Below are 12,309 nucleotides of genomic sequence, written 5' to 3' on the forward strand. Positions count from 1 at the left end.
GGCAGGGCAGGGCGCGTGGGGTGGGGGCCCTTGGGTCCCTGGGGCCTCGGTGCTCGGCGCGGGTCGTCCGGGAGGGCGCGCCGAGGACAGCACCAAGTGTCCTCGTTGCTCCTGAAACGTGGCGACAGGCGAGGCAGAGACTCCCAATGAGTGCGGTGGGGACACGTGATGCGGGCGGTGGGAGGATAAAGGGAGGAGGAGGAGGGGGGCGGGGAGCGGGGAAGGGGCGCGGGAGGCGCGCAGGCGGCTCCGGCACCAGCCGGGGCTCGGAGCGCACCGGGTCGGGTCGCGGCCGTCCTCCCGGCGCCCCTTCTGTCCGTCCATCCGTCCCCGCCGCCCCGCGATCACACACTCGCGGGGGGGGGGACCCGGGCCACGCGATCGGATCGGCGGCGGCGGCGGCGCCCCCCGCACCCCCCCAGCCCAGCTGAGCTCGGGGGGCCCCAACTTCCCGCCATGAGCGGCTGGTTCGCGGGGCTCCGCGGCCCCGGGGACTCCCGCCCGGCCGTGCGCGCCCGCAGCGCCCCGCGGCCCCGACTCGCCTAACGCCGCCGCCGCCGCCAACGCCAGCGCCACCGCCGATCGCTGATCCCGCCGCCGCCGCCGCCGCCGCGGTCGCCCGCACCGCGTCCCCGCCGCCCGCCGCCGCCGCGGCCCCGCCAGCACCATGTCTCGCAGGAAGATTTCATCCGAGTCCTTCAGCTCCCTGGGCTCCGACTACCTGGAGACCAGCCCGGAGGACGAGGGGGAGTGCCCCATGGCTAAGCTCTGCTGGAACGGCAGCCGGAGCCCCCCCGGACACCCCGGGCCCCGCACGGCCGCCGCCGCTGCCATCACCCCGGCTCCGGCTGCCGCTGTCACCGCCGCCACCGCCGCCGCCGCCGCCGCCGCCGGGGCCCGGAGGGCGCAGCGCCGCCGGCGGGTCAACCTGGACTCGCTGGGCGAGAGCATCAGCCGCCTGACGGCGCCCTCGGTGAGCCCGCCCGCCCGCCCGGAGGGGCCCCGCGCCCCGCGCCCCGCAGGGGTCGGCGAAGTTGGAGGCGACCCGGGAGCGCGCGCCGCCGGGCCCCGCCGCTGGGGGGCGGCCGAGGGTTCCTGGAGGCCTTGGTGTGTGGGGTGGGGGGAGAGGCAGAGGGGGTGCAGGGGAGCTGGGGAGGGGGGGTGTGGGACACTGTGGAAGCACTGAGGATCCCCCCCCCCACATACACTCTTCTCTGGGTCTCCTGATGTCAGAGCATCCCGTGCGCCCACTTTGGAGACCCGGGGACTCTCACTCCAGTGCTCCTTCCTGCCACCTGTTTTCTTTCCCCCAAACTTTCCCAGGCGCTGGAGGCGACAGCCGGATTTGATGTCTTTCATGTCTGTCCTCACCCTCTCCCAAAGGAGCGCCCCCCCTTCCTCTCCCTTCCCCCCTCCCTCCTCCCTCCAAGGCCCCTTCCCGGAAGTCCTTCCTCTCCCCATTTCCCACGCCCTCTTGCTCTTGGCCCGACCTTCTCTGACCTCTGAATTCCCCTGGCCATCTGTGTCCTCCATGGCTTCCCGGTTCTCAAGTCTTAAGGCAGCCACGGGCAGAGAGTTTGCCCAGTTGCCTTCTGAGAAACCTGTAGTCTCTCCTCTGCACCCTGGCCTTTTATTTTATCTTCCTCTTCTTGTTTAAATTAGACGGTTGGTTCTGCCCTCTGCTCTGGGACTCCCTGGCTCCTGGTTTTCAAAACCTCTTTGATACTTCTTCCACCCTATCTCTCATCCTTCTCTTCCCCTTCATGCCAGTCTCTAGAACTTTCTGTTGCACTCTCTCCCTCCCTCTCTCTCTCAAAGCCTTTCTTACAGGAAGCTCTTCACAGCCATGTGTCAAGTGCTTTGCCAGACTTCTCCCAGTTGTGCTATGCTGGGGATGTCTGGATCAGCAGTTCTGGGGGAATACGAGACTCCCCGCTCCTCTTTCTCCAACTTCCACAGCCGGGTGGCCTGGTCCCTGCATAGGTGTTTACCATTTTGCAGGAGGGTCAGACCTCTGGGTCTCATCTTTCCCTGTCTGCATGAGCTCTCTTGTGAAGGAATCCACTTCAGGATAGACAGAGTAACCAGGAAATTCAGTGTTACATGCCTATCCAGCTTTCCTCTCCACACCTGGGGCTTTTTTTTTAACTTTTCTGTAGTTTGCACAGTGAATCTGAACATTGACTACTCTTCAGTCTTGCTTTGGAACAACTCGTGCATGGCAGGCAGAACCGGAGAAGGAGTAGGATTCTGAGGGCCTGGGTTCTTGTATCTGGCAATTCTACAAGTTACTCCCATGACACTTGGTTGATGGAGAATGACTTCCTCTTGACAGTAAAACGACTCTGGAGTTCTTGTCTCATTCTTGGGTATTTTACTTTTCTGCCATGGTTTCTATCTATAGCTGAGAAAGAGATCCCAGAATGGCCTGGCTGTTTTCTGAAACTATTCCCCAGGCAGCAGTAATCCTGCAAGTTACCTAATGTTGCAAATTGTTGAACATTATCTTTCCTAAGAGAAACTGAGTTCACAGTGCACCTGTAGGCTCCTGTGGGGACCTGAAGCAACATTCGTGCAATGAAGTGATTCTTGACTATGTTGTTCAGCATGCAGCAGATTTCGTTCTTTAACATGATGATGTTACTAAGATGATGATTAGATTTTTTCAGGGAGGGGGATTGTCTTCATAATTGTAGAGTTTTCTTTTGGGGTAGGAATGAGGAGTTACAAAATCCTAAAGATGGTTGGTAGTACTTTTGTAATGGCAATGTAACCTGCCATGTCAACCTCTTTTAGCAGCAGGAAATACATGAAGGGCCCAGTGTTTACTACTAGAATGAGAGGGAGGAATTGTCTCTGACAGTTACTTTTTTTTTGGAAGTCAAATTTGAATTGCTCTGATAGGAAAAACAGGTGCTCAGGTAATGATTCTCAGAGTAAGAATTGTGAATATTGGTTGTGTTGAGCAGGGTGGCAGATCTAGTTGTCTTTGCTGCTTTGAAGAAGATCTGTGAGGTGGATGCTGAGAACAGAACAGTGTAAAACATCTTCCATCTCCCAAGGCACACGTAGGATATTTCTCCTCGGCTATCCTTAGACCGAGGGACACAAAGAACGCAGAGAGAGGCTTCATTTCAAACCAGTGACTGAGTCATGTGTGGCCCCCACACCTGACTGAGAATGTACTGCTCAGAAACTGCCATTGGATCCATTCTTCTGCATTGCCAGCCTTCTAAACTTAACTGGAAACACTTGGGGAGCTGGAATATGTCCCAGGTATTCTTTCTCTTTTGAGCTGAACTATTTTTTTTAACTGTCTAGAATAGCTATTTTAAAAAAAAAACCTGCCTAGGATAGTATTTTAAAGTGGGACTTGTAGCTGTTTTAAGCGCTGTGAGTGAGTCTTCCTCCGTCCCGTCACAGTATCTTTAAACAAGACTGTGTTGGCTCAGGGACCTCCTGTTTACACAGTGGTCTTACCATGGAAGGTCTCGATCACTTGGGAGTTGCTTTTTTTTCAGCATGATTTGCAAGTAGCAAAATAAAACAGTTTTTAATACATGCTAGGACATTGTCGAGTCAGTGGAAGCATTATGTGACTCATGGAATACTCTAGATTAGGGTTTTTTTTGATATTTTAATAGTCATTTTTGAATGCATAGATGTTGGATATAAAGATTATAATATTGCCTAGCGCTTGTGCCTCATGCTAGCTACTCATGAGGCTGAGATGTGAGGTTTGTGGTTTGAAGCCAGCCCAGGCAGGAAAATCTGTGAGTCTCTCTATCTCCAATTCAGCATCAAAAAAAAAAAAAAAAGCAGGAAGTAGAGCTGTGACTGAAGTAGTAGAGCACTAACTTTGAGCAAAATATAGGCCCCGAGTTCAAGCACTCCCCCCCAAATTATGATAAGACTTTATTCTTTAAAGAATAAAATTTACAATAAAAAACCTCTGATTCAATGAATAATCCTCATTCTAATTTTTTCCTAAATATTTGTTTATCTCTGGGCATGATGAGCTCTCTTCTGATTTGTTGTGTTTATCCTTATTAGTCATTTCTACAAAGACATATAACATATATCCTATCACATATGATCATGTGGCATGTGAAAGGAACATAGGCTATGAATGAGGTGTTTTAAAACTTTTGAAGAAAATAGACTACTTTCAGAAGTAGGTTTCATCCAAGTATTATGGAATTTGCCTAATTATTTAGAAAGTTGAGAACTTACTCTGTGGTAAGTTTGGTGGAGAGCTCTGTCAGCTGACATGCTGAGTAGAAACATTCCCAGATGTGGATCTCCTGGAACTTACTTCCAGTCCTTCTTTTCAGGAAGTTGTATGGATGGGAAGCATTTAGACTTCAGCGTCTTGGAGATAATCTAGGGGAAGCTTTATTTGTCATCCTTATTGGGTGGTTTTGTTCCCTGTGAATCTGGAATACAGCTAGGATAATAAAAATAACCTCCAAGACTTGACTAGAAGACATTATAAACCACTCATCACCTTGTTTATTTTGAAATAATACTTAGGAACACATATGGAGAAACAGCTGGGGATTTTACATCAAGGGAGAATTTAGTAGCTCGTTTATTTGGACTCGAGGTTTGTGTGTGTGTGGGGGGGGGTGAGTTGGTGTGTTGGCCCTGGGGCTTGTCCTCAGGGTCTGGGCACCGTCTTTGAAGTTTCGTGCTCAAGGCTAGTACTCTACCGCATGAGCCACAGCTTTGCTTCCAGCTTTTTGTTGGTTAATTGGCATAAGAGTCTTGTGCACTTTCCTTGCTTGGTCTACCTTTGAACTATATGATCAGATCTCAGACTCCTGAGTAGCTATGATTACAGGTGTGAACCACTAGAGCCCAGCTTGGACTTTAGCTTTACGAGAGTTGCATAGTTTGGTCTATCCCTTTGCTATCAGTTTTGCTATTGACAGCCTGTCCATGGTGAAATTGCAGTGAATCGAGGGTGTGGCCTGCCAGGTGTGTTCATTAGAGCACTATTGGTTGTGTGGGCATTGTGGGAGGCTGCAGAAATATGGAAAGAGAAGTAAATGAACTAGAACAAAGGCAAATGAGGAGAGGGAAGCTACTGACTGATACAGGAAATTATCCAAAACAAAACAAACAAGGAGAAATGAAAGGAAACTGAGATTCATGTGACATTATATTACTAAAAGCTTAGGCAAAAGCATAAGAACACAAAAGATACCTAGTTATTATCCCCCTCTAATGGTAAATAAAATTAGCTCACGGACACCAGCAAACTCCTTAAAAAAATCCTCAGAAAATGTGGCTGGAGCTAACTCAGTAATGATGAAAAAAATGCAACATTGATTTGTGTGTCAGCTAGGATATTTTTGGTAGTATATCTATGATTTTGATTTTGGTTTCAGTCAGACTTAAAAAGTGCCGAGAAACAAATTATGGAATTAGACACAGTGTATTCCAGAGTTAATTTTTTTGTCTCATTTGTGGAAATTAGATGGCATAATGGGAAATGAGAATTTCAGGGCTGTATATTGCTTCCCTGGACCTTATTACTAATCATAGAGAAACAATATGGCAGAATTTTAAGAGCATGTCGGTGGGACTTGGCCTAATAGTCCCTACAAGCTATTTTTTGAGGAAGAGACCCTGAAAAGTGAAAAGTGCCAGGAACTGGTGGCTGACACTCATAATCCTAGCTACTCAGGAGGCTGAGATCTGAGGATTGTGGTTCAAAGCCAGGCCAGGTAGGAAAGGCTGTGAAACTCTTATCTCCAACAAACTACTCAGAAACTGCCTGAAGTAGCCCTGTGGCTCAAATGTTAGAGTGCTAGCCTTGAGCACAAAGAGGCTCAGGGACAGTCCCCAGGCCCTGAGTTCAAGCCCCAGGACTGGAAAAAAAAAAAGGGATTCTGAAAAGCCACCTCCTACCTGCTTGTGCTTGTAGTTTCTCTCTTTTGTGAATTTGGAATCATAATCACCTTGTAGATAATGTGTGTGTGAAAGAGAAAAAATATAGTCTTTGTAAAACTCCTAGAACTCGACAGATTAGAGCTTCACAGTGAGATCCATTCATTTCAACCTAATTTGAATATTCCCAATGATTTTCCTTTTTTTTTCCTCAATAATTTACTTGCTTGTCACCTTATTTGAAAAGTTCATAGAGCAGTAGGCTAGTAGATGTTAAGTCCTCCCCAAAAGATAAAGTGTTTAATTTTGTTGGCATAACCAGCCAATCTATTTAAAAAAAAAATTAAAACTGGAGTCCCTTCTTGGTTCTCTGGTTATGACTCACATGGGTACCGAGGCACGGATAATCATCACAGAGTCAAACATTTCCACTAAGCTGTGATGTAGCAATTTGCAAACCACTTTTATGAATTCTATAATAACACAAGGACCATTATATTTAATTGCTAGAGCGTAGGTATTTCATAATAAATTGATTTTAAATTAGAAAAAAATATGAGATGAAAGAGCAACTACTTATTTCATTTGTCTGAGAATTGCAAGCATGCCTCATTGACTGCTTTTAAAGGAATCTGGGCATGGGATGGAAGAAGAGGCCGAAGATCGTGGCCTGTGTTAGCTGGGTTTCTGTCCTCAGTTCTTTGACTACCAGATCAGTTGTCAGGCCTTTGTTTTAAAGACAACTTTGACAATGGGAAATCACACCAGTGGTTGGTTGTAGATGCCACAGAATTCCTTTTAAATGGATAACTTGTGAACCACAAAGGATTCTTAAATTCCTGAGAGGCTCCTGGAGTATGAGTGTAGGTTTTTCCTCTATTACTACTGTTTTTCTTTCTCTCTCCCCCCTCTCTCTCTTTTTCTCCCTCCCCCCTCTCCTCTTTGTGCTAGTCCTGGGGCTTGAACTCAGGGCCTGGGCTTGGTCCCTGAACTTTTCTAATACTCTACCACTTGAGTACCACTTCTGGCTTTTTTTTTTAAACTGTACTTTTTTTGTCTTTTCTTTTTTTGGTACTTGGTACTGAATCAGGACATTGCATTTGCTAGGCAAGCGCTTTGCCACTGAGTACATCCCAGCCCTTGTTTGGGCCTTTTTTTAAAAAAATTTTATTTCTGGCTTTCCCTTTGGTGCTTTACTGGAGATAAGAGTCTCACAGACTTTCTTGCCCCAGGCTGGCTTGAATTGGAAATTCTCACATCTCAGCCTCTGAGTATAAAATTACAGATGTGAGCTACCACTGGCACCTAGAACGGTTCCTTCTCTTTTTATTCACCTTTGATATTGTTTTATTGCCTGTTTTGTGTAGCACTAAAATAAAAAAATAGGTATTTTTTAAACATAATAACAAGGTAATACATTATCTCTAGACATAAACACGCCCATCATGAGTTATTAAGAAGATGATTCCCCACCCCCCTTTGGGGAATTTTGCACACATCTAAGAAGAGATACAAATTTGAATGGTACAGGCTGGGAGACTATTTACTGAGAGCTATCTACCGACTGGATTTTCTTTGATGCTCTAGTTTGATTTAACAAAATTCAAAGCTTTTATATAACTTATTTTTCTTTTGTGCTCAGTATTTTATTTTTATTTTATTATATATTATTTTGGGGCCAGTCCTAGGGCTTGAACTCGAGGGCTAGGCACTGCCCTGAGATTTTCTTTTTAATGTTTTGTTCAAGGCTAGCTGTCTGTCACTTGAGCCACAGCTCCACTTCCAGCTTTTTGGTGGTTAACTGGAGATTGGAGGTAAGAGTCTCATGGACTTTCCTGCCTGGGCTGGTTGTGAACTGTGATCCTCAGATCTCAGCCTCCTGAGTAGCTAGGATTACAGGTATGAAATATGTTCAGTCTCTTGGATGGTATATTTGGTTCTTTCAGACAGATTGTAGAGATTTTACACACCTGTCTGAATGGTGCAGACATTTGATGTTTAAATCCAAGCATCTCTGTGAAGCTGTATAGAAAAGAGACGCCTGGAACAGTAGCCTCCTTCTAGGTCTTTGTGAGTAGCTCATTTATAGTTTAACTTAGGTGAATGTAAGGAGTCCTATGATCATGTTGCTTACATTTTCTAGATAATTCTCCGTCAAGCGAGAACTATTTGTCAGCAAGTAGGCTATTGTAGCCAAAGTGCACTGCTAGGAGATGGAAATGAGATCATCTGGGTCCCCAAATATCACTTTTAGGACAGGATTGGCAGATCTAGAATTGTGTCCAGTAGGCTCAGAACACCTCATAAAATAGAAAGTTCCAGGCCTTGAGTGATTGGGGAAGTAGGAAATAAATATTAATGAAGGCTGGATATTGGTTGGGGCTGGTATGGGAATTGAGAAGGAATAAATATTCCTATAAGTAGAGTAGTGAGATATCACTTTCTGAACTTTCCAATTGATCTTATTTGAGGCTTACAATTAAGTAGTTTTTCATGGAAGCTACCAGTTGTCAAACGTCAGAGAACAGAAGACATAACTGAAGGAAGTGGTTAGATAATAGTTTGATAATAGTGGGGATAATCTTTGAGTACATTTTGTGTGTGTATGCATGTATGTGTGTGTGTGTGCATGCATGCATGCATGCATGCATGTGTGCTGGTCCTGGAGTTTGGACTCAGGGCTGTGGTGCCATCCCTGAGATTTTTTGCTCAAGGCCAACACTCTACCACTTGAGCCATAGCTCCACTTGTGGCTTTCATAGTGTTTAATTGGAGGTAAGTCTCATGGACTTTCCTGCCTGGGCTGGCTTTGAACTATGATCCTGAGTAGCTAGGATTACTGGTGTGAACCATTGGTGTCTGGCTAACTTTACATTTGTGTGTGTGTGTGTGTGTGTGTGTGTGTGTGTGTGTGTGTGTGTGTGTGTGTGTGTGTGTGTGTGTGTGTGTGTGTGTGTGTGTGTGTGTGTGTGTGTGTGTGTGTGTGTGAATGTGAATGAATGAATGCATGTATATACATGTATGCATGTTGGTCCTGAATAGGTGAATAGGTAGGATTATAGGCATAAGGCACTGGCATCAATCTGGACTCTACATTTTACACAGTCTCAACACATAGTCTGTCCATCAGATCACTAAGTAAAATGCTGAAGATTTGAGAGCAGACCTGGGAAAAGAGCTCATGGTTGGAGATAATGACTTTGGAGGTAATAGATAATATCTTGAAAAACTAACAAGCTCTGAATGAAAGAGAGTGAAAACAAAACCAACAGAGAACGAGGGAGCGATGCACACATCAATGTTCAAAAGCAAAACAAAAACCTCCAGAGGTTTGCAGGAGACAAGGCTTCTGTTTTGCTTGTAGGATGGGAGGTGGCCGGGCTGTCCGTGGAAGAAGCAACCTTAGAAGTTGGTATTTGCAAAAGAATTAAGAAAAATTAAGTGTGGTTACTTTGATACCCATTATGAGTTTTCTCTTAGGTAAAGAATGTTATCTTGCGTCTGAGATAGAAACTATTAAATGAGGTTTGAAGGGGGAATGTGTGAAAGGTAAATAAAGGTTATCATGGCGGACATACCTGATTTAAGGCATTTGTCAATGAAAGGAGACAGTCCAGGCATTGGTAATCCTAGCTACACAGGAGGCTGAGATCTGAGGATTGGGGTTCAAAGCCAGCCTGGGCAGAGGGAGGGAAGGAGGAAGGGAGGGAAGCAGAGGGTCTTCAAGGCCAAGTTAAAGTTTATTAAAGAGGTAAGAGACTCTGGAAGCAATGGGGTTGTCAAACCTGCAGATAAAGCCAGGCACCAGTGGCTCACGCCTGGAATCTTAGCTACTCAGGAGCAGAAATCTGAGGATCGAGGTTCAAAGCCAGCCCAGGCAGGAGAGTTTGTGAGATTGTTATCTCCAATTAACTACCAAAAACCCCAAACCAGAAGAAATGGTGAGGTAGAGTGTTTCATTAGTCTTGAGATTAAAACATTTCTTCTAAAGATAAGGGTGGGTAAATTGAAAACCAAGTAGAAAGAAGTGTTTCCTCATTTTTGTTTGTAGTAGCATCTTTTTAGTTTTTAAAGTAAATGCATTACTGGATGCCAGTGGCTCCTGCCTCTAATCTGTGGAAAGTCCCTGAGACTCTTATCTCTAATTAACCACTGGGAAACCAGAAGTAGAGCTGCAGCTCAAGTGGTAGAGTGCTAGCCTTGAACACAAAAGCTCAGGGGCAGAGCTCTGCCAGGAGTTCAAGATCCAGGACCACATACAGACATTCCGCCCCCCCCCCCCCTCTGTCCCTCTCCCTCCTTCTCTGTCTACCTCTCTCTCTCTCCCTCTCTCTCTCTCTCTTTTCTCTCTCCCTCTCTCCCTCCCTTTTTCTCTTCCTCTCTCTCTCTCCCTCTCTCCCTCTCTGTCTCCCCGTCTCCCCCGTCTCCCCCTTTCCCCCTCCATCTCTCTCTCTCCCTCTCTCCCTCTCCCTCTCTCCCTCTCTCTCCTCTCTCCCCCTCTTCCTCTCCCCCTCTTCCTCTCTCCTCTCCCTCTCCTCTCCTTCCCTCCCTCCCCCTCCCTCCCTCCCCCTCCCTCCTCTCTCTCCTCCCTCCCTCTCTCTCCCTCCCCTTTCTCCCTTTCCCTCTCCCTCCTCTCTCCCTCCCTTTCCCTCTCTCCCTCCTCTCTCCCTCCCTCTCCCTCCCTCTCCCTTTCTCCCCACTCTCTCTCCCTCCCTCTGTCCCTCCCTCCCCATCTCTTCTCCCTCCCTCCCTCTCTCTCCTGTCTCTCTCTCTCTCTCTCACATACACACCCTTTGTTCTGCTCTTTTCCATGTCTGATATGACTTGTTTACTTGTAGAGCTCTTCCGTGCTGTCTTGCTGCGGTGGGAAGGTCACCTTTAGGAAATATGGGAATAGGCCTTTATTGTTCTGTCGGGTAAGTTTATACAGTTGGAAAGTATGGAAGGTAAAATAAGGCCAGACAAGATGTGCACAAACCAATTTAGCTTCTTGGTCCTCTTGTTCCCTTTTCTGGGAGCATTTTGCTTAATTTCATTAAGTAAGGATTTTTGTCTTCTTTATGTATTGCCTAATTCTGTATCTATGCCACATTGCAGCTGGTCAGTAAGTATTATTAAGTGAATAAATTTAGAGTGAATATAAACATATTTGTTTTAAAGTATCATAGAAATTCAAGCACCAGATAGAGTAATAAATTCAAATGTGTTTGAAAGGTAAAATCAACAATAATAGTAACCACAGTAGAGACAAGGAAAGAGTCGATATTTAAAACAAATATATTTTTCTTTGAACTTAGGGCCTTGCACCTATTAGGCAAGTGCTGTGTCACCTGCTACCCCTAGCTCTTTTTTTTTTTTTTGCTTTGGTTTATTTTTTCAGATAGGATCCAGTGCTTTTTTCTCCCAGGGCCACCCTTGGATTATACTCCTCTGTCTCCCAGCTACCTGGCATTATAGGTGTATTGTTACCTTATATGTTCTTACTCTTCCTTCATACTATTTAGTATGTCTTGTCTGAATGTGTGACTTCACTGTAACCTGAACTAGAACAGTAGATCTGTGGATCAAAAAGAGAAAAAAAAAAGAAAAAAAATAGTAGATTGATGTAATCATCTGTAGAATTAAAAGAAGAGTTGTATTTTTCCATGAATATTAAAATTGTCTACACCAATCAGCTTTTATATAGTAGCAGGTAAGAGTGAGTTCTTTCTACCTATTCTATATATTTAAAAATAAGTCCACATAGCTGGGTACGGGAAGTTCATTCCTGTAATCCTACTACTCAGGAGGCTGAGATTTGAGGATCTGGATTTGAAGCTAGCTCAAGCAGGAAAGTCCATCAAATTCTTATCTCTAATTAACCACCAAAAAGTTCCCAATCACGCTGTGACTCAAGTAGTAGAGCACTACTTTTGAGCACAGAGAGGCTCAGGGACAGTACCCAGGCCCTGAGTGTAAGCCTCAGGACCAGCAAAAATAAATAAGTAACATAAATAAAAATAAAACAAGTCAGTGTTGGCAGTGACTGGGCCAGGAATTTGAGGTATCTCAGTTATGCCGGGAGAATACTTACAATTTTACCACCTAATTTTTTTCTTGGTGATTTTTTGTTGCAATGATTCCAGGAATGAAATTCAGAGTGAGTGCATCTATCCTTTAACTTCTTTCTTGGATGGTGTCTTCCCTAGGGAAAGCAAGAACTTTCAAGAAAGATTGACATTACTCGAAAGCAGATTTAAGGAGCAACTGTCACATTAACATGAAACCTATGTTCTTCATTCAGAGGATTCGGTAGATCTGGGTAATAGAAGAGAGCTTATTTTTAATGCCACTGATTGAATTTTCTCATTTTGCCTGTTCTGTTAACTTACTTTTAATTCTACTCCTCCCCCTACCTCTGTGTGATGGTATAAT

General features: G+C 45.6%; 1 protein-coding gene across 1 annotated transcript in view; it reads left to right on the forward strand.

Moving 5' to 3' along the window:
- Positions 1-243: 243 nt before the first annotated feature.
- The window catches only part of LOC138838819 (guanylate cyclase soluble subunit alpha-2-like), a 204,258-nt gene continuing 192,192 nt past the window's right edge, over positions 244-12,309 (forward strand). The window contains exon 1 of the mRNA XM_070038178.1: positions 244-973. Coding sequence (XP_069894279.1) covers positions 668-973 — 306 coding nt within the window. The 5' untranslated portion in view covers positions 244-667. The remainder of the gene's footprint in view (positions 974-12,309) is intronic.

Source organism: Dipodomys merriami, unplaced genomic scaffold (genome assembly GCF_024711535.1).
Source record: "Dipodomys merriami isolate MVZ:Mamm:240054 unplaced genomic scaffold, mDipMer1.0.p SCAF_29, whole genome shotgun sequence".
In the NCBI taxonomy this organism is placed as follows: domain Eukaryota; kingdom Metazoa; phylum Chordata; class Mammalia; order Rodentia; family Heteromyidae; genus Dipodomys; species Dipodomys merriami.